The 21441-nt window shown below is 36.7% G+C and overlaps 1 protein-coding gene across 1 annotated transcript in view; it reads left to right on the forward strand.

The window, feature by feature from the left end:
- TRABD2B (TraB domain containing 2B) overlaps positions 1 to 20125 on the forward strand; it is a 326342-nt gene extending 306217 nt beyond the window's left edge. Inside the window, exons 5-7 of the mRNA XM_087720793.1 lie at positions 5975 to 6065; positions 12669 to 12917; positions 19858 to 20125. Of these exons, the coding sequence (XP_087576919.1) occupies positions 5975 to 6065; positions 12669 to 12917; positions 19858 to 20080 (563 nt within the window). The 3' untranslated portion in view covers positions 20081 to 20125. The remainder of the gene's footprint in view (positions 1 to 5974; positions 6066 to 12668; positions 12918 to 19857) is intronic.
- The last annotated feature ends 1316 nt before the right edge of the window (positions 20126 to 21441 follow it).

Below are 21441 nucleotides of genomic sequence, written 5' to 3' on the forward strand. Positions count from 1 at the left end.
ATAAAATCTGTTTGTTGGACCATAAGAAAGGCTGAGTGCCAAAGAATTGAGGCCTTTGAACTATAGTGCTGGAGAAGGATCCTGTGAGTCCCTTGGACTGCAAGGTGATCAAACCGGTCAGTCCTAGAGGAGATCAATCCTGACTGCTCTTTAGAATGCCAGATCCTGAAAATGAAACTCAAATACTTTGGCCACCTGATGAGAAGGAAGGAGTCACTGGAGAAGAGCTTAATGCTGGGAACGATTGAGGGCAAAAGAAGAAGGGGACGACAGAGAATGAGGTGGCTGGATGGTGTCCATCAAAGCAGTAGGCATGAGCTTAAATGGACTCCAGAGGATGGTAGAGGACAGGAAGGCCTGGAGGAATGTTATCCATGGGTCACAATGGGAGGGACATAGGAATGAAGTGCTATCAGGATGCTCTGATACAAGTTTTGTTTCTTCTTATCAGCCAATACCCAGCAAATGGAGGCTATGCTTCACCTGGAGATAGAATTGGAGAAATCTGGAGGCTTTAACTGATACAATATTTGGCAGTTGCATTGTGGACAGTAATCATATCACTGATGTTGAAATAACTTGTTCAACTGAATTACTTTCCTGGCTCAATTCACAATGTTAATATTAATATTTAAAGTCCTAAGTAACTTAAGACATGGCTTTCTAAGTGATCTGTTGCAATATGCTTGGAAATTAAAATCTCCTGTTCTAGCTGTAACTGCTCACTTGTTTCAAGCAAGGGTCTTCATATGTGCCACTCTAAATCTGGGAACAACTCTTGAGAGCTGATCCCATTACCTGTCTGCTTTTAGAAGAGATATCAAGGTGTTATACCTTTCAACTATGTAGTAGATTTTGACACAATTGCAATTATTGCATGATTTTTATCTGTATTAACTTTTTTATTATTAGCTGCTCTGAGTGATATTTTTTCTCTTTACTGGGAAGTTGGGATAAATGATATTGATGAAATGTTGTTAATAGTAAAAATAATAGTGTGAATACTTGGTTATTAGCAGAGTATTAATCTCTGTCCTCAGTCTTACTTACTGATACCTATCTGAAATGATATGGTTGCATGGAGTGCTGAGTTACTCACATGAGCCGCAGTGGCACAGTGATTAGAGTGCAGTACTGCAGGCTACTTCTGCTGATCTCTGGCTTGCAGCAGTTTGGCAGATCAAATCTCACCAGGCTCAAGGTTGACTCAGCCTCCCATCCTTCTGAGGTTGGTAAAATGATGATGCAGATTGTTGGGGGCAATATGCTGGCTCTGTAAACCGCCTTAGAGAGGGCTGTAAAAGCCTAGGTCTAAGTGCTATTGCTATTATTGTGAATTTTCCAGCAGAAATGACATGGACCTAAGAACCCCACATCCCTCCCCACAAATCATACCATGTACTATGCAAAACAAGCCAGTGGAGAAATCTGTTTTTTTCTCTGACTGATAGAAATGTTGCATTTGCAGATATTAGTAGAATAGAGATAAGGGTAGCCAATATATCTTGCCATTTATGCTATCTTCAATGAAAGGCCTTTGTAATGAGTAATCCAAGTGTGAATGCAAGTTTGTAGTCATGACTATTTGCATAATATTTACACAAAGTGAAAGTGCAAATGAATGAGCACAATCAGCTGACAATAAACACTGACAATTTGGTACTTTTCAGATGTCTTGGAATTTGTTCTTCATCAGCTCCAGACTATGTGGTTAATGCAAATATAACTTTCTCAAGATCCGGTTCCATTCAACAGTCATTGGATTACACTGAACCATGGCTAAATTATATCATAAGAAAAAAAACGATCATCAGTCACAGATACTTCAAAAATGTTAACTTTTCCATTTTTAAGATTTCTTTAGCTCAGCAGTGGATAAGTAAAGGAATTGCAGAATAAGACTTCTTCTAGAAGCAGCTCATATCTTTTTTTAAAGCTGGGCTTGAGTTATTCATGTTTCTTAATTAAAAATAAACATATCAAAATGTCCTTACAAGCAGCCTAGAGCATACTCAGTAACATTCTGATATCTTTCAGTTAGAGATGGATATCTCAGCCAATTATTTGTGACCTTTTTAAAAATGCAAAACTTGAAGAGGAACCAAAAAATGCCAGTAACTATTTTCTACAGAACTTGCTTCTTTCTATTTTATTCTACTTGCTTAAGCTGGTCTGCAGTAAATATGTAGCTGTGCTAATGGAATCTGGTAATTGAGGCTAAGAGGGACCAAGAATATAGACTCTGCAGAGTAAAGAAGCTAAATGGTTGAAAATATCTGATTTGTTTTGAGAAAAAAATTAGCCCTGTTTATATGGGTCCTTTAATTTTGCAGAAAATGGGTTTGCTAGAATTGTGTATGGGAACAGTTTGACTTTCTGTGTGCAGATAATAGCTTGGCAAGGTTGAAAAGAGTCTCTCTCTCTCTCTCTCTCTCTCTCTCTCTCTCTCTCTCTCTCTCTCTCTCTCTCTCTCTCTCTCTCTCTCCCTCCCTCCCTCCCTCCCTCCCTCCCTCCCCCTCCCTTCCTCCTTCCCTCCTCTCCTCTCCTCTCCTCTCCTCTCCTCTCTCTTTTATAGAATGTCAAAGACATTATTGATGGAGGCCTTTTGTAAATAAATTTTCTATTCCTCTCTTGAATACATTTACTCTTTAATTCTCTGTGTCTGTGAATGCGGAGCAAGCAAGCAAAGACCTTTGGAGTGAATCTCCAGAGTTGGATAAAATATAAAACCTTTTTTCAAAGCATCCTTGTTGCTTCTACCACACATATATTTATATGAGCTTAGATAAATGCATTCATCTGGAGTGTTCACCATGCACAATGCACAGCACTGTAGGGTTGTTAGAAAGGAGGGCTGCCATGTGGTAAGATGAATATATCATCTGAATGGCACCCGTGTGAATGAGGAACTCCAGTTTATTGAATTATTTTCCAGAATAGTCCTATTTTTTTTTCAACTGTTGTATCAAAGTAAAGAACATTTGTATTGTTGTATTGAACCTGATCCATTGTGGAATGTTAATAACTGTTGACCTGGTTTTAGTGATTTTTGACTTGATTGTAGTAGTTTCTTATTAATGCCCACTGCATCATTGTATCCGATCTGTGAAGTAGTAACTAATTCTATATCCTGAAAGTAACTCAAATTGGATTATAAATTGACAAATGATATGATGCTGGAAACCATGCTTATGATTGATAGAATGAATGAAGCCACTACAAATGTCAGCTGCACAGTGTGATGAACAGGTGTTATTAAACTCATGTCTTCTTCTTGGGCAACCCTTAGATGTCTTGTTGGTAACTAGTAAGCAAAATGTAGGATGATTGATCTAATCTTTTTAATTGTCCTTAGATGCTATAGTAAGGCGGGTTAGGGTTGGGGGTTAGGGTTAACCCTAACCTTGGGCCAAATTTTCTGGGGTTCCCTTAGAAGCAAGCAAGAACACCTTCACACTCAGTAAAATGGGATTACTACATTTTAAAATAGGTATCTACACTACATTTACCTCAGTGGTGGGTTTCAAATTTTTTTAGAACCTCTTCTGTTGGTGTGGCCTGCTTTGTGGGAGTGACTTGCCAGCCATGTGACTGGGTGGGTGTGGCCAACTTGTAAAATGTGGTGAAACTCACTTAATAACACTCTTGATTAGCAACAAAAAGGTTGGTTCAGAAACTCTGGCATTTGAAGCACGCAAGTCTTAAAACTGTCAAGTTATAAGACCCTTGCATTCCTAACCCTTTAGAAAAAAAACCCAGGGGTGTTCAAACTTGACAGCTTTAAGACTTGTGGACTTCAACTCCCAGAATTCCTCCTCTCGCTCTTCATCTTGATGATGTGCGGATGGGGGGGGGAGGGAGCTGGAACCAGTTCTAAACGGCACCGTAGATTTGTGGAACTTCTTCTATAGAAGAGGTTAGAACTGGCAGGAACCCACCCCTTATTTAGCTACACTACATTTAGAAAACTAACTAATGCTTAGATAGTGCTTACAGCATTGTGCTTCATAGAACATACTATTACAGAGAATTTAAATTTGTATATTAACTATCCAGTTACTTTGGAGGGTATACCTGTAGCTGACAATTGTACCCTTCTACAAAAATATCTGAATTATTGTATATCATGGAGAGCATGTTATAAATTGAAGCAGATAAAATACTATTTGAAACTACATCTGACAAGAGCAAGAGTATATATTGACACTTTCCAGCATATACTGTAAATATACTGCTGAAGTCAATTTTCAAAATGCTTCTTTAATAAAAACTATCAATATCAGTTCCCATTTGTGATTGCTGAGATTATTAATAGATCTTTATGCCACTCTCCTGGAGAACTTGGATCTGGGTCTGATAGAAAATTGGACTCTCCTGTAATTTGGCTTTCATCATATATGGGTTCTGTGCTTTTACTGCAGATGCAATTTTAAGTCACATTTTGAAATTGAGTTGTTATGTTAAACCATCCTTTTTCACCCTTTTTCCACTTTTGGTCATTGATATAACAGAGATATAGAACAGAAATATGACCTATTTCAGAAGTTAAAAAAAACTGAGTTAGAGTATGTAGTTTTCTTCATTCAGCAACAATTTTTAAAGCAAAATGCAAATAATAGATTGCTTATTAGGACTCTGATGTTCATTCTTTCATACTGCAAGAAAAGGCAAGGACCAAATAATCCCTAATATTTTTATGGAACGATTTCTTATGACTCGATCAATGCCTTAATTTAAAAAAAATGCATTTCCTTGGAAGGAGATTTTAAACTCAGCCCTATAAATTAGCTTCCATAATTAAACCTAAAGGTTAGCCATAGAAGTTGTTTTGAAGGAAGATTGTGTGGGGAGTTTTAAAAAATGGTTTTATGTAATTTTGTGTAGAGTATGTGAATGTACTATTTAAGATCTTTTATTGTAGATTGAAAAGAATAATCTAGACCCGTGGTGGCATACCTATGGCATGCGTGCCGGAAGTGGCACACAGAGCCATCTCTCCAGGCATGTGAGCCATCGCCCGTTGCTCTTCCGGGTTCCTGTGTGCCAGCCAGCTGGTCTTCACATGTGCAGGAGTGCCGGAAAATGGAAGATCAGCTGCCCAGTGCAGCTGCTCTTCCAATTTCCGGCATGAGCATGTACCTGTTTCGACACTCGGTGCCAAAAAGGTTCGCCAACACTGATCTAGACAGTGACTGGATTGAGATATACAGAAATGATCACGAAATTATTCCAACTTGAACTGTTTGGGAAGAGGATAAGCAAACGCCTCCTACCTCACACTAATGACATGAAATACTGAAACTGGTGCAATGAATATAAACCAGATGACTTACATGTAATTGTTTCCCCTATCTATGGAGATTCTCAGTCATCCAGGTCATGGTTGTCCCAAAAGTGCTTTTTCAAGAGGCAACTGGACTTTCTGGTTTTTCTTTGAAGACGTTTCACTTCTCATCCAAGATGCTTCTTCTGCTCTGTATTTCCCTTGCCAAAAATTATGAAGTTGAATGAGAATGCATTTTAATTACATGTACCTAGCTACATTGAGACAACTGAAGAATCATCACAGTACAGTATATGCCAAAATACTGTATTGTATTTGCATTGCATTGCCCATTTATTTCATAAAGTTTCTACATGAAGCTACGTTTCTAGAAGCTTTCTTTCCCAATTTTTGCAAGTCATCCCGGGAACGCTCCAGATCAAGAACTTGTCAATATAGTGTTCCCAATCCTCAAGCAATGAAGTAGAAAATAGGAAAATAAATAGGAAAATCATAATGCTGATTAGTTATTTGATTGGTATTTTTGCTTTATGATCCACTCATATCCTTTTGGATAGCTTTGTCTATAAATCCAACAATAAAAGAAATCTTTATTTTAGAAAAGAATGACTGATCAGAGTTAGAGCGTAATTGAGGATGTGCTTCATTGGCTTTTCAAATGGTTTTCTGTTCTTATTGTTCATCGATTAGGTCATTTCCTGGGCAACAACACTGTTATTGATGTGCTGAGACAAGCAGGATTTGAAGTGGAGCACATACCTGCAGGACAACCAGTGGAAAAGTAAGCTTGATTTCCCTTCATTGATCCTTTTTTATACGCTGATCCAACAATGTTGCAAAGGTATATGATTCGACTTCTCCTTTTCATGTCAATAAGCAACTTTATTTGGCCAGAACTAGCATGAGCAGAAAAATTGTTGCTGTCTTTAATAAGCCAGTCACCGTAAATAGATAGCTTTCTATATGAAGAAATTATTTGTTGACAGTTTTGTTCTTGTCTACTTCTCTAAATAAGTTGGTAAATGCAGCCTATGTTTCTCCCTCTTAAATGGTTCCCCTTGCATGCATAGGTGCTAGTCATTCCTGACTCTAGGGGGTGGTGCTCATCTTCATTTCAAAGCCGAAGAGCCAGCGCTGTCCAAAGACGTTTTCGTGGTCATGGTCATGTGGCTGGCATGACTAAACGCCAAAGGCGCACGGAACAGCAAAGGTTGTCCCTACTTTTCTACTTGCATTTTTACATGCTTTCAAACTGCTAGGATGGCAGAATCGGGGACAAGTAACGGGAGCTCACTCTGTTACACAGCACTAGGGATTTGAACCACCGAACTGCCGACCTTTCTGATCAACAAGCTCAGCGTCTTAGCCACTGAGCCACACCTTCAACATGCCTGAATGAAAAGATTGTCATATCAAATGCAAATTCCAGAGAATGTATTTCATTGTTTGGGGCTCTCACAGAAAATTTTCTTTTACATGCTTGATAAGCTAGTATTTTAAAATGAGAGGGCCTTTTGAAAAAGTCCTTATCCTAAGGACTTAATATTTAAACAGCTGAGCTTAAACAGAAGAGCACATAGATAGGAAAGCCTAGTTTAAATACTATAAATTGCACTTGGAAAACAATTAATAAAATATGGAATAGTGACATGACAATAACATCTTTCCAAAATGAATTGATATAAACAATGATCTGTTTTGTTTTGTTTTCCCCAATATGGAAATAAATCTATAGGAGTAATGCTGCATTAAAATACAAGGACAATGCCAGCATGTACAATAGCCAAGCTAACAATTATATGATATCTTACATTCCATGTTCAACTTCGTAGAGACTGTAGCAAAAATATCAAAAGAAAGAGATTCTTTAATTTCCATATTCAATTTTATTTCCATATTCCTGTCTTCGCTGGCTGCAGGGGTAGCATTTGATAGAGAAAACAATATATGCACAAAGTCAATGTACACATTTATCTCAAGATTAGTTTTCTCGGTGCCAAGTTCTTTTAAGTACAGATTGTGTTGAAATCTAAATATCTATGATTGATTGTAGAAGTGAAAATAGGCCAGTCCAAGTGACAATTCAGTTCAAACCTCAGCACACCTTACTATGCACAATACGTTTTATGCTATAAAATAATATACTCATTTTATTACCATTTATGATTTGCTATCATATTTTCTTCATAACATTAATCAGCTCTCCATTAATAAATAAAAAGTCAATCAATTATAACACTGAAATAAAATATATTGAAAAATATGATAAATGTAAAGGTTCCCCTTGCACATATGTGCTAGTCATTCCTGACTCCAGGGGGCGGTGCTCATCTCCGTTTTCAAGCCGAAAAGCCAGCGCTGTCCAAAGACATCTTCGTAGTCATGTGGCCAGCATGACTAAATGCCGAAGGCACACAGAATGCTGTTACCTTCCCACCAAAGTGGTTCCTATTTTTTCTACTTGCATTTTTAGATACTTTTGAACTGCTAGGCTGACAGAAGCTGGGACAAGTAATGGGAGCTAACTCCATTATGTGCTACTAGAGATTTGAACTGCTGACCTTTCTGATTGACAAACTCAGCATCTTAATAGTAAATTAAAGAAATATGAAATGGCGTAGCATCTAAAAAGCAGATTAAATTAAAAAGTAGGCTGAACAGATCTGAGAGAATACAGAAGAATTTTAATTGTTAAAACAAACTAGAGTTGTGGAAATAAAAACGTGCTTATCGGATTTTAAAATTAGAGTCAAGGGAATGTCTTTAAAATTTCAGTCAACACTTGGTTGCATGCCAGCACTTCATGTGGAGAGAGCATCCAAGGACTTTTAAAGCTCACAGATTTTCAAGACTAGTAAGGAACAACAAGCAGTGAAAGGCCTTAAGACCAAAGCCAATTATGTTAACTCTGATCCAATAAATTTCGTTGTATTTAAGTACAATGACAATAAAGATTATACTTATACTTATAAAGGACTGGGAATCACTTATTATATTGAAGCAATGGCATATGTTTATGCCCAGGTAATCCTCGACTTACTGACATTCACTTAGTGACTGTTTGAAATTACAACGGCACGGAAAAAATGATTTACTACTGTTTTTTCGCACTTATGACCATTGCAGTATCCCCATCATCACATGATCAAAATTCAGATGCTGGGCAACTGATTCATATTTATGACTGTCGCAGTGTCCCAGGGTTATGTGGCCACCTTTTTCTACCTTCTCACAAGCAAAGTCAATGGAAAAGCCAGATTCACTTAACAACCAGGTTACTAACTGAACAACCACAATGATTCACTTAACAACTCTGGCAAGAAAGGTTGTAAAATGGGGCAATGCTCACTTAACAACCATCTTGCTTAGCAACAGAAATTTTGGACTTAATTATGATCATAAGTCAAAGACTATCTGTAATCTTGCGGTCCCAGCTAACATTTAAACCAATTAAACTTTCTAGACCATTTTTAAAAGCAGTTGTATGTCTACATATACTTCAGGAGTCGTCCAGCTATTGTAGCTGTTGTAGTATGTTTTTGGGGAATGTAAGTCCCACAGAAAGATTTTAGTAAAGTAGATTGGAATTAGTTTACACTTTTTTCTTTCACGTTGCACTTGTGCCTTGTAGATGGAACTCTTCCGTCTGCATTGATGTTCCTCTGAAATAAAGTGATGCTACACTTTGTACTATCCCAAGTGGTTACAGAGGTTTCAAGTGGTATCATGCGCCTATAGAGAATGCCAGCTTATCTACAGAAGTCTGTAGCTTGTTTGTAATCACTTCTATCTCCCTTCCACTCATTCCTCACCAATACCACCTCAATATAATGATCCCATCAGTCTAGGAAGCTTCACGTGTTTAATTAAATTGTTTCCAAAGCTAATCTGTTTAAATTGAACCACAATGATTCAGAATATGTTGAAATCATTTTAACTACTCATGAACACGACTGAAACCCACAATTCGCTAACCCTAATTTTCTGTCCTTACCTGGACTATTGGCTGGATTCACATGTGGCATTATGCCATATTTCTTTTAAATGAGATTTTTAATTTAAACATTAGTCACCAATCTGGCCAATGTGGTTTAACCAACATTCCATGGCCAAACTTTAGGTTTATAGCTATATCTGAATGGAGCAGTGCTGAGAATGGTAAACCACTGTCTACAGAGATTGTTTTCAGACTCAGAGCAGATGTTTGACCCAATATGTGACATATTATTGTAATAAAATCAATTGATACCCAATAGCACTGATAGTTTGGGCACTGGAGTGGATAATTTGGATGAAAACAGCTTAAAATATTTGGGAAGCATCATCTCAAGTAACAGGTTTTGGACAAAGAAGTTCTGTGTGGTTTTTAATGTAGACCAATAGTTGTGCCTTTTAAAACAAGGGCAAATGTAGTCCTTCTGATAATTTGACCAATATTATTTTGGATCCAACTGTGAGTTTAGAAGGAGTACAATAGAATTGAGGGTAGTATAATTGGATTGGCTAGTTCTAGTTAAGCAAGAGCACAGTCAGTGGTCTGGATTGGATGAAAATAATACATGTATGACTCAAAATGTCAGGAAAACTAGGGAAAATTTGTAAAGTCATGCCTGCTATTAGTATAACTTTTTCTTTCAGTGACAAAGCTGAATATTGGAAGGCTCCAAAGTAAGAACTCGGAGTTCTGAATTGAAGGAATAGTCCTTTCTGAAACTAGTTGCAAGGTGGTCAGACTATTTTATGACCAAAACATTTATACTTTGTCAGACTGAAAAAGTATAATTTACTGCTGACAGCACAGTTTCAATTTGTGGATCATTTATATACATTTTTATAGCCACCAGTCAGTATATGGCTCAAGGTGGCCTCCATCACCAACTAATAGTAGTGAATTTCATACAACTGCATAATAGGAAAACATAAACCAAAACTGAAACATATGCACAAAAGTGCCAAGACAAACACATCCAGTGGATCCTACCACACCCAGACCTGATGTCTGGGTGGGAAAAAAAGAGGAAAAAACAGGTTTTTAATGCCTTCTAAAATGCAGGTCAGGTTGGGGCCAGCCATATCTCAGGGACACTGCTGTTCAAAAGGATAGACTAATGACAGAGAAAGTACATCTCATGACATTGCCTAAGTGACAGGATTCAGAGCATGCTATCTATTTCAGATCTTACTGAACATGCAGAAATGATTGAAGGCAGTCCCACAATATTCAGAGGATAGATAGATAGATGATACATACATGCATACGTACGTACGTACGTACGTACATACATACATACATACATACATACATACATACATACATACATACATGGTAGACAGACAGACATAGATAAAACAGACAGACAGACATCATATAGTGTCAATTCTTAGTTCCAGATTTTTTTTCTAGGAGTATCATATATGTTTCCAGTAGCCCTTCAGTTCTTCCAACAGTACATATATCACAACCGTAACTGAGCCCATCCACTTTGCTCCTGGTCTTCCTCTTCTCTTTCCTTCTACCTTTGTTAATATTATAGCCTTCTATAGAGAGCTAGGCCTTGGCATAATTAGAACTCTGGATTGAGTTGTTCAGTGCTTGATTTGTTTGTTTTCCTGTCTATTGTGGTATTCTCCAACACCAAAGTTCAAAGCATAAATATTCCTTCTATCCTGCGTCTTCAAAATCCTTTATCTAAATAGACAAGTATAAATGTATGACCATTCATTCAAATATATAAAAGCATCTGATGAAAAATGGCAGTTCTATTCAAGTTCAAGAACGTTGTATCTTGTGTAGAAGCTGCCTAGCCATATCATTACTATATCCAATGCAATTAATTTTTACTTGTTCCTGAATATTGCAAGTATCAAAGCACAAAAGTGCAGAATAATTAAATGTTAAACTTATAGGTTGACCCTAATAGACAATGGTTTAAGTGGCTGCTTTATATTTGCTGTCCATTTCTCATTTAATGGTTCTGCTTGGTGCAGAAACATCTCTAATAAGATAATGCAGCTCAGGATATATTTATAAAACTGCCATCCAAGATCTCTTGTCAGTATATGAGTATTTTCAAAGACAAACATATCTACTGAAAGGAAACACTTTGAATAAGTGTTGAGGTGAATACATACTAAAGAAGCCCATGCAGTTTACAATCTGTGTCAAATTATGTTGAAAAGAAAATCCTGCATATACATATAGTCTCAAAATAACACTTTTGGGAGCATGAGTTTATGGCAATAAAAAGAATTCCTCAGTTTAATCCATATAAACAGCGCTCTCTTTTTTTAAAAAAGAGAACAAAATAAAAATTATATTCCTATCAGGGAATGCTGCAACTGGCCCAGCATCTATGGAAGATAATGGCTTCTAAATAGTATCTTGAGTTTGTTATTTATGGTATAAATACAATAAATAATGTGGATTTATTTTTATTTAGCGTATAGCATATATATATACTGTGGAGATTTGAATGTATACGGGGAAAGAACTCATTACTGGTATCTCTCAAGTTAGTTCTGGTCAGTTGAGTCCAGACTTTTGGTTGTTAAGTGGTGGTTATTAAGTAAGTCATGGCCAATTTTTCAAGTTGTTTTAATAATTCTTCAGTGAATCACTTCAGTTAAGTGACTCCTGTGGTCGTTAAGCAAATCTGGAATCTCCCATTGACTTTGCTTTTCAGAAGACAACTGGGAATTAGTCTTTTCAGAAGACTAATGGTCACATGAATGCAGGACGCTGCAACTGTCACACATACATGGTGGTTGCCAAGTGTTCAAATTTTGATCACAAGTTCATATGGATGCTGTCATAGTCATAAGTGCAAGGAATGGTTGTCACTTTTTTGAGTGCCTTTGTAAGTTCGAATGGTCAATAATGAATGGTTGTAAATCAAGGACCACCTGTATGCTTAAGTATGTTTTTTTTAATCTCATGAAGCAACTTAGGTTATTAAAATACGTATTAATACAGTGTAAATATTTACATTGTGCTAAAATGAAAGTTTTGGTGAATGAAAGCTTTTCTCCTTTGGGGTACATGCAGAATACCAACTGACAGTAGAGTCTTCAAATATGACTATTTGCTTTTATCATGGCCATTCAACATGAATATTTCAAGCATCATTATCTGTCCACAGTTCCTTGGATGAATGCATTGCCTCTTCTGTGATCTCTTAAACTTTGAATTAAACTATGTTGATTATAGGTACAGTAAGGAGGAAAGTGCATGGTATAAGTGTCTTTGATGCAATAAAGCTATGTGATATATGTGTCTTTGATGCAATAGGTAAGAGACCTCAGAAGAGCAGGGGTTGTGTTTAATATATGAATTTCTCCATCCTATTTCACACATCATTTCTTGATAAATCTACTTATTTTGCAGTCCCAAAACAAGCAGATATCACCCTTCCTCTGCAACAGCTGCCTCCGTTGTCATTAAGCATATACAGTTGTCTTCATCTTCAGCATCTCCTCATGCCAATGAAGAAGATAGCCTTCCACCACACCTTCTGTTGCCAGATAGCATCAGTCAGCTAGAAGAATTTGGATGGCAGAAAAACTGGCACAAGAAACAATATAAAATCCACCGCCAAAGGCAATTCAATGATCTCTGGGTCCGGATAGAAGAAGGGTAAGTATCCTGTGCTTATTTCCAGTAACCCTGTCATTCATGATGCTTTGAAAGGACAAGATCCTTAGGTCCACATGGAAAACTCTTGTAAGTTAATCTCATTAATTCATGACAGGGATATAAAATCTGTAAGAAACTCTACAAATATAAATTGTTTTTAGATTCAGATCCTTCTCAACCACTTCTTTTAACCTTCATTGCTGTATGTGTAAAATCAGGGAAAAGAAAACCAGACAATAAACAGAGCATAAGAACTCTCCATTATAAATCTGTTTATAATTATTATTTACCTGTGAGGGTAAATAGATGTCTGTCCCTAGCTTCTTATAAAGCTGAAGGCTTTGTTTTTGTACTTCTGTTTCTTAAGTCTCAGGAGCAAAGTTTTCTTTCCTTGCCAGCATGTGTGTTCTCCACTTGAAAGGATAAGAATGCAAAAAATACTACATTTTTGTAGTATGTGGACAATAGATACTCAATACCAAAGTAAGGTATCATTACTAACTATCAAAGAGCCGAGGTGGCGCGGTGGTTAGAGTGCAGCACTGCAGGCTACTTCAGCTGACTGCAGTTCTGCAGTTCGGCTGTTCAAATCTCACCGGCTCAAGGTTGACTCAGCCTTCCATCTTTCCGAGGTGGGTAAAATGAGGACCCGGATTGTTGGGGGCAATATGCTGACTCTGTAAACCGCTTAGAGAGGGCTGAAAGCCCTATGAAGCGGTATATAAGTCTAACTGCTATTGCTAAAATGCTTTGGCAGGTCTTTTAGGCTAAACAATTGCACAGACACAGAGAGAGGACAAGAGAGAGGGAGAGGGAGAGGGAGAGGGAGAAAGAGAAGAAGAAGGAGAAAGAGGGAGAGGGAGAGAGAAAGGGAGGGAGAGGAAAAGAGAAAGGGAGGGAGGGAAAGAGAGATGTAATACATGTACAAGGAGTGATTAAAGACAACTGCAATAAACTGCACTAATTGTAGCCAGAAATAGCAGTTCTTATCAATTGTGCTAGAATTTCAGACATTTTGCCCTTCCTTTTAAGAAGTGCAGTGATACAAAGCAGAACTGTATGTCATGATGAATATTTAATTATACTAAGTTGATATTGAAAGGTGAATTTTGCTATTGTGAACTCATGAACTGTGCTGTTTTTGTGTACTCTTGCTTCCCCCAAAAGCCACGGAGTGTGGGGTTTCTATGAAAGAGAAATGGGGAAGTGTATACAAGTGCATGTGTTATTTTTTAAAAAAAATATGCCCTCATTCTGTATCGGATTTAATGTTTTAATTCAAAATATTGTGGCCTTGGTGTGTAAACAACAAGACCTGATTAATTCTAGTCCTCCATACTTGCAAACTTCCCTGTTTTCAGCAGTTCTGCTTCATACCAAAGTTGATTCACTCTGTCATCTAATCATGTTTATTTATCAGCCCTTCAATTCTTTATGCTAAATAAGCAAAGGTCCTTAGAGCTGTTGGGAACAGAGAGATGCTGAAACGTATATATGTTTCTTTTTCCTAAATATCGTTTCAGCCCTCACCTGTACAGAATGAATGACTGCACAGGATTGGGCCCAAAGAGGGGTCTTCAGAGTATTTTTGGATATGACTACCCAGTGATATACCAGAAGTTTTGAATGTCATATTGAAATTTACTCATCTCTCAAACATTTCAGCTTCATATATATTCTTCATACATTTCTCAGTTCTCATAGTATAATTGTGCAAGATACACTGTAACCTGAAACAAGTACAAGGTGGAAAAGGTGCAGCTCCAGTTGCAAGTGGAGGTTCTTATCTTAGTTTGCTTCCCAACTTTAGATCGAGGGCTTCAGAGAGGGCCTGGGAATTTTTATTCTGTCAAGGGTTTGCAAATGTTTTCCTTATATTTTGGGAATCCAGAACCCACAGTGACATGGTGACATCATGAAAAAAGATGGAACATGACTTGGGATGCCTGTAACTTTGGCAAAGAGGCATTTTTTGGCCTTCCTTTAAAATAGATTATGCTCTCCCAAAGGAATAGACGTTGGTTTTCTTACCAGAAATCAGTAAAAGGTTGTACCACTAATGTAGAGCCCTGTTTCAAAATTTTATGTAATGGAATCCACATGAATCTCCATTACTTAAAAGCCGTAGGGAAGATATGGCTCATATTCCAACTTGAGTGCAACACTTCTCACTTCTCATCTTATTCTGGGATGTTTTTTTTAAAAAAACACAATGATGTGAGCAAAGGAGGAATTAGAAAAAACACCATCAACGTAGTCAAGTTTGATTATGTAATCTTGTAAGCACTCTGTAAATGACATGTACATATATGTGTTCATCGGCATCTTGGCTAAACACCATGCACATTAAATCAACTACTGGAAAAGGATCATATCAACATCTCAGTTGTAGCAGGACAATCCTGCCCAGGCTCATGAGGCTACACCTGTGCAAGTGGTGCAGCAGCTGCTCTTGGGAGCCCTAGTTTCCTGATAGATATGATAAATGAAGATAAAACATGCAGGTAAAATAATAGAAGAGCATAAAGTGACAATGTCTAAATCTCTCTTTCCATAGATGGCTTTCACTTGAGATTTTTTGCCTTATGTTAATAGTCAAGGCACGCCAAATATATTAATTAAACCTTCTAAACAAATATTTTAAGATAAGAAATCGCTGTTTGAATTGTGAGGTCTCAGTAAAATCTCAGTAAAAAAATCATGTCAATAGATTTTTTTCTTATTTTATCTCCCAAGTAAGCAATTGCTCGTGTGTCTTTAGCTTTTGTTCCAATTCTGAATCATCCTATACTTCTTGTGTTAAAATATTACCTATTGCCTAGGTAAAGATACCTATGAAAGTTTGGGAATTGGAAAAATGAGGAAACAGGCAGATGCCCTAAAGCAGGAGTCTCCAACCTTGGCAACTTTAAGCCTGGTGGACTTCAACTCCCAGAATTCCCCAGCCAACTGGTGACTGGGGAATTCTGGAAATTGAAGTCTGCCAGGCTTAAAGTTGCCAAGGTTGGAGACCCCTGTCCTAAAGTGACTCTCATGAAAGCCTTACAATACAATAGCAGAGTTGGAAGGGACCTTGGAGGTCTTCTAGCCCAACCCTATACAGACAAATGGCTACCCAACATCTTCTTAAAGACTTCCAGTGTTGGGGCATTCACAACTTCTGGAGGCAAGCTGTTCCACTGATTAATTGTTCTAACTGTCAGGAAATTTCTCCTCAGCCTTATTTTAGCCTTTCTTCATTAGTATTGCATACTAAAAGCCTGACCTACCCAGCAATACTTAGAAAACTTCATTCCTTTCTTTTACTATCCCAATAATGTATTTATGACTTTGAATTCAAAAAGTGATTTATCCCTCTTAGATACTCTTTTTTTACAAGTTCCCAAAAGGGAGGAGGACTCTTGTCTGTTTACATATTAGTATCCTTATAGTTCAAACATAATTAATTTAAAACTGGTTCACATTTTCCAGAAAGGAGATCAGTATACTATGGGGAAAAGAAAAGCAACACAAAATTCATAACTATGTGAAATAGATACAATGAGTAACAACATATGTTTACAGTTCAGTAGTAGGGTTTTTACAGTGTTTAAACCATGGCGCTTCAGAAGGTTGCACCTTGTCTCTTCCAACAAGGAGAAAAGTTGATTAAAAGAATGGGGCTTCTACTCTTTCAAGACATTTTACTACAATGCTTCATCCTTTGGGGCTATCAAGTCTCTTGCAAGTCTCTTGCAACTGGATGTGCAACTAATGTGAAATAAGTTGCATGATGCCAAATTGATTGATTGAGTGATTGTGTGCCATCAAATCTTAGTGATCACACAGATAAATGTTCTCCACAACAAACTGTCCCTAACTTGATCCTTCAGGTCTTCATTGCCACTATAATTGAGTCCACCCAGCTTGCTATTGGTTGTCCTCTTCTCTTTTCTTCTATCTTTCCTACTATTAGAGCCTCTTCTAAATGTGTGTGAAAAACTTTTCCAATGAATACAATTACTGATATCATTTTGGTTAGATCTGGGCAATAAATGAGCATCAGTGGTGAAATCAACTTACCTTCACTACCGGTTCGCAAATGTGGGTGCATGTGTGCAGGATCTTCATAGGACTGCTGCATGCACAGTGATTCAAAAACGCAGGGCGTCAAAAACAGGATGTGATGACATCCAGGTGGGTGGGCGGAGCCTGCTACTGAGCACGCCTGTAAAGGTAAGTAGAACAGCAGGAGGGAGAATCCACTGTGCCACGTGATTTAGATTAGCTAGAAAGCAGGAAATCAGACTATTCTAGCTAATATAAATCATGCGTCACAGCTGATCATTGGAAATGCCAGTTCACCCGAACCAGTAGTAAAAAAAATGCTACTAGTTCGGGAGAACTGATATTTCCAACGATCAGCTGTGATGCACGATTTATATTAGCTAGAATATTTATATTAGTCTGAACCGGTAGCATTTCACCCCAATCAGCATTTTAAAAATGAAATTTTGATCTTTACAACATAGGGATTCTCAACATTTTCAGGGCCACAATTGCCTGCTATGGGCTTTGGCAGACAAAATAAATAACAAACCCCAAGCTTTGTTCAACTCTCTTAGATTATTTGGAATGCCAATAATTCCTAATAATCTAAGAGGAGAATACATTGTTTCTTCAAGGTCTGTCCCATTTAAACACCTCTTCTGAGCAATAAACAAGAAGGGGATGGGCTCTTGAGAACTGGCTTTTTATCACATTTGCTTTTCACCTCAAGCTTTATGCTGTTGCAAAAAGATAATAATATAGAATATGCAGAGTTAAGACAGCTGAATACTCCTTAACTCCCACATAAGAGAAAGATAAAAGATCAGTGAACAGAACTCCTGTTACAATAGCAGAATATGGAGTTCATTTCAACTTGGTTCCCAAATATAGTCATTTAGCTTCGTATAAATTAACTAGCCTTAAATAACTTCATACTGAAATAGTTTTTGTCTCTGCTTAGGGATGAGACTTGCCCGGTCTGGTGCCTCTCAAGAGATGTCAGCCAGTTAGGAAATGCATTTAGACTTTTTGTATGACAGTCTTAACTATCCAGACTTTGTGCCTATCCAGAATTCCTTCTGCCTTGTCTGGCGGAGAAAAATTGGCAAAGTAAATGATACATTCAGAAAAAGTCTACTCTCAAAGCAGAGACTTGGATGAAAAATGGGGTTGATTCTTCAGAAGACCCTGGATCCACTGTGGTAATAAGTCATTTTATATGGTATTGTGAAGAGATGTTTCCAAAATGTTACAAAAAGAATCAAAGTGTTTTTGGGTGGTAGGAAAGAGGGCAAAAGGGAGAGTTAATGTTGTTCCATGTTGTCTGAGGACCACACAGGCACTTCATGAAAATCCACGATATTTTTCAGCCCCATCACCCTGAGCAGTTGTAGCAACTTCAGAATTGTTTTGCTATTTATTACAAAGAATGAATGATCTATTATTTCCTGACAGGCTGTTTTTAATAAGGATGAAATTCTTGTTGCCAATTTTTTTAAAAAAACCTCTCACATCTTTAATTCATTAGATTGGAGATGGAATAATCATTCCAAGCGCATGCTTCAAAGGTTATTAGATTTTTCAATGCATTCACCCCTCTGCAGTTGTCTGAAACAGTAAATCTAAGCACCAGTTTTTCCTCAGTGGAGACTATCTTTCAAATATATGGCATTTTCATTTTCATAATCTAGCTATGGGGGGAGGGAATCACTCGGTAAAGAATGTTGTTTCAATAAGAACGACCTATTATCTATTGAAAGGTGTGGAGTCTTTTTCATCTATCTCAAAAATAATAATGATAGTGACCCCAAATGGTAGTTTTAAATATCACCAAAAGTTTGAAAAGCTTGCGAACTGTGCTAGGAAAAAACTAGGTGTTTTCTTGGGTAAAATTTGAAACCAATCTACTTTCCATTGGAAATGCCAAGTAGTCCTAACTGTAACTACATAAGTTTCAGATGAATTTGCAAATGAGAAAACTCTAAGCTTTTTGGTCTATTTTGTTTTTTATGACTTATCTTGTTTCTTAATTCATCTTTTTACTCTTAGGGTTTCTCCCAAATGCATTCTTCAACTCTTTCCCATGTCCTTCTTATAGTTTAACATACAGGTGTATTTGGTGAGGCGAAGGGGCTATTATTCAAGTAAACACTGCCAGGATATAGCAACTGCTATTAAAGATTGTTAAAGAGTTTGTGCAATTAAAAAAATTGACACTACCATTATTGCAAATGAAGATTATTTCATGCCAACAGAAGACAGAATCTAGCAGAGTTTTCATGGGTCTCAAAAACAACAAAGCAACATTGAACCTGATTAGAATGTAGATGGACTTGATTTGAACCACTACCAAACCAGATCTGTAGATAGCATCAGGAAGGCAGACAAAGCTGCTGGAAGAAGCAGCACAAAAACTACCCACTGTTGCCAGAAAAGTGCCTCAGTCAGCAGGAGTTGAGTTCAACTACAGGATGGGTTTTTCCATTACCACAGTAGAATGTATTGTTTATTTCTATCTTAAACATAAAAAATACCAATTCTTATATTATCCCTTTCCTGGGACAACTATAAGGAAAAGGGTAATTATGTGTGGCCATTTTTTTTCTTCAAAAAGTTAATGAAAGTCTTTATTTTGAGGTGTCCTTAATGTGCTCTCTGAGCTTGCTCTTTTTCTTGCAGACATTTCATTACCCTAACTAGATAACATCATCACTAGCACTGATGATGTTACCTAGTTAGGGTAATGAAACATCTGAGCTACAAATATTCTCCTTTATTGGTACTCTTTATTTTATTTGACTCTGCACCACTTTTTATCAAAATGGAATGCATAGCTGAAAAATTAGTTATTTTCCCAACTCACATAAATAGAATTAAATGAATAATATTTTCTTCATGTGTTCTTTTGTAGCACAACCACCATGCCTTCCGATATCAGAATGACGGATGGACTCATCTCTGTCAATCCATCTATTTGGTTCTCAAACCAGGTAGACCAAGAGCCACACCCAGACCTTGTATTCCACCATCATCTCAAAAGTTGTGCCCTTGAACGCACCATAGCATCACTTTTCATTGTCTCTGTCCTCACAGCAATGGCCTCTGTTTTTTTGGATCTACTGAATCCTTCCTGACAAAAGGTCTTTTGAAGTGCAATATCCAAAAAAGGGAAAGCAGATAACATTCACCTGATGATATATCTTCACAATTCCTTGCTTTACCTGGGCCTTTCAAGTAAAGAAGTGCTAGCACTACTAACTGCTATAAGACTCTCTTGCCCAGATAGGTTTTTAAAACAAACACTAAAGCTTTATTTTGTACATTAACTTAACATCTTCTTTTTGTAGAAGGATCTTTATTTTCCATACTGCTATGGGGTCTGTAAAATATATGTGTTATATACATGTATGTATGTATGTATGTATGTATGTATGTATTATGTATGTATGTATATGTATATGTGTATATATATATATATATATATATATATATATATATATATATATATATATATATATATATATATATATATATATATATATATATATATATATAGGCAACAGTAAAATATTGGGCTTTCTGTCTGGATGGTCTCTTGTGACGAGCTGATGGACAGAGAATGGAAGCAGTTAGCTTCCTCCCATAATTGGGGCATACCAGGGGTTGTGACTTATATATATATATAAATATATAAATATATAAATATATAAATATAAATATATATAAATATATATATATATATATATATATATATATATATATATATATATATATATATATATATATATATATATATATATATATATATATATATATATATATATATATTTCTGAGGTTTTCGCGGGTGTTAGTATGTAGGTCTTTGGTTATTCAGGTTTTCTCCCGCGTAAAATTGGAGGTGTCTTCGTGACGTTTCGACGAAGTCTCATTTGTCATCTTCAGGCTTCATGCTTCCAGGAGCACTCCTGGATCTTGTTATATATATATAAAACAAGAAAAAATAATGTATTTATTGAACTGGCATTGTGGTCCTTGCAAAATATTAACTCTATCATTCAACCAATAAAACAGCATCATGCTGTGGGTATTCCAACTCAGAGGTTTTAGGGTCACGGTTTCATGAATTGTTTAAATTACCTATTACTGTCTATTACCTGTTGTAGTTTGAAGCCAAGGGACTTTCATACTTAACTATTTTCTGAGTCAGTAGAAAGAAGCTAAATTATTTTCACATGCTTCTGGATGAGACAGAATAGTTTAACTAATTGCCTTAAGATAATTATGGACAATAATTACTAATAGACATGCTTCCATTATTCTACAGATATATTTTATATTATCTTCCAATGTAAAAGATGTTTCATCTAAGTAACATGGCATAGAAATAATTATTTGAAAATTGACATTTTCCCCCATGTTTTCCTTTTCCAGAGATTTAAAATCTTTCCTATGCTGCCAGCACAGCTAGAAATACATTTTTTTCTTTAAAACTAA

Source organism: Thamnophis sirtalis, unplaced genomic scaffold (genome assembly GCF_051295495.1).
Source record: "Thamnophis sirtalis isolate CommonGarterSnake01/CBP01778 unplaced genomic scaffold, rThaSir2_p1.2 scaffold_7, whole genome shotgun sequence".
In the NCBI taxonomy this organism is placed as follows: domain Eukaryota; kingdom Metazoa; phylum Chordata; class Lepidosauria; order Squamata; family Natricidae; genus Thamnophis; species Thamnophis sirtalis.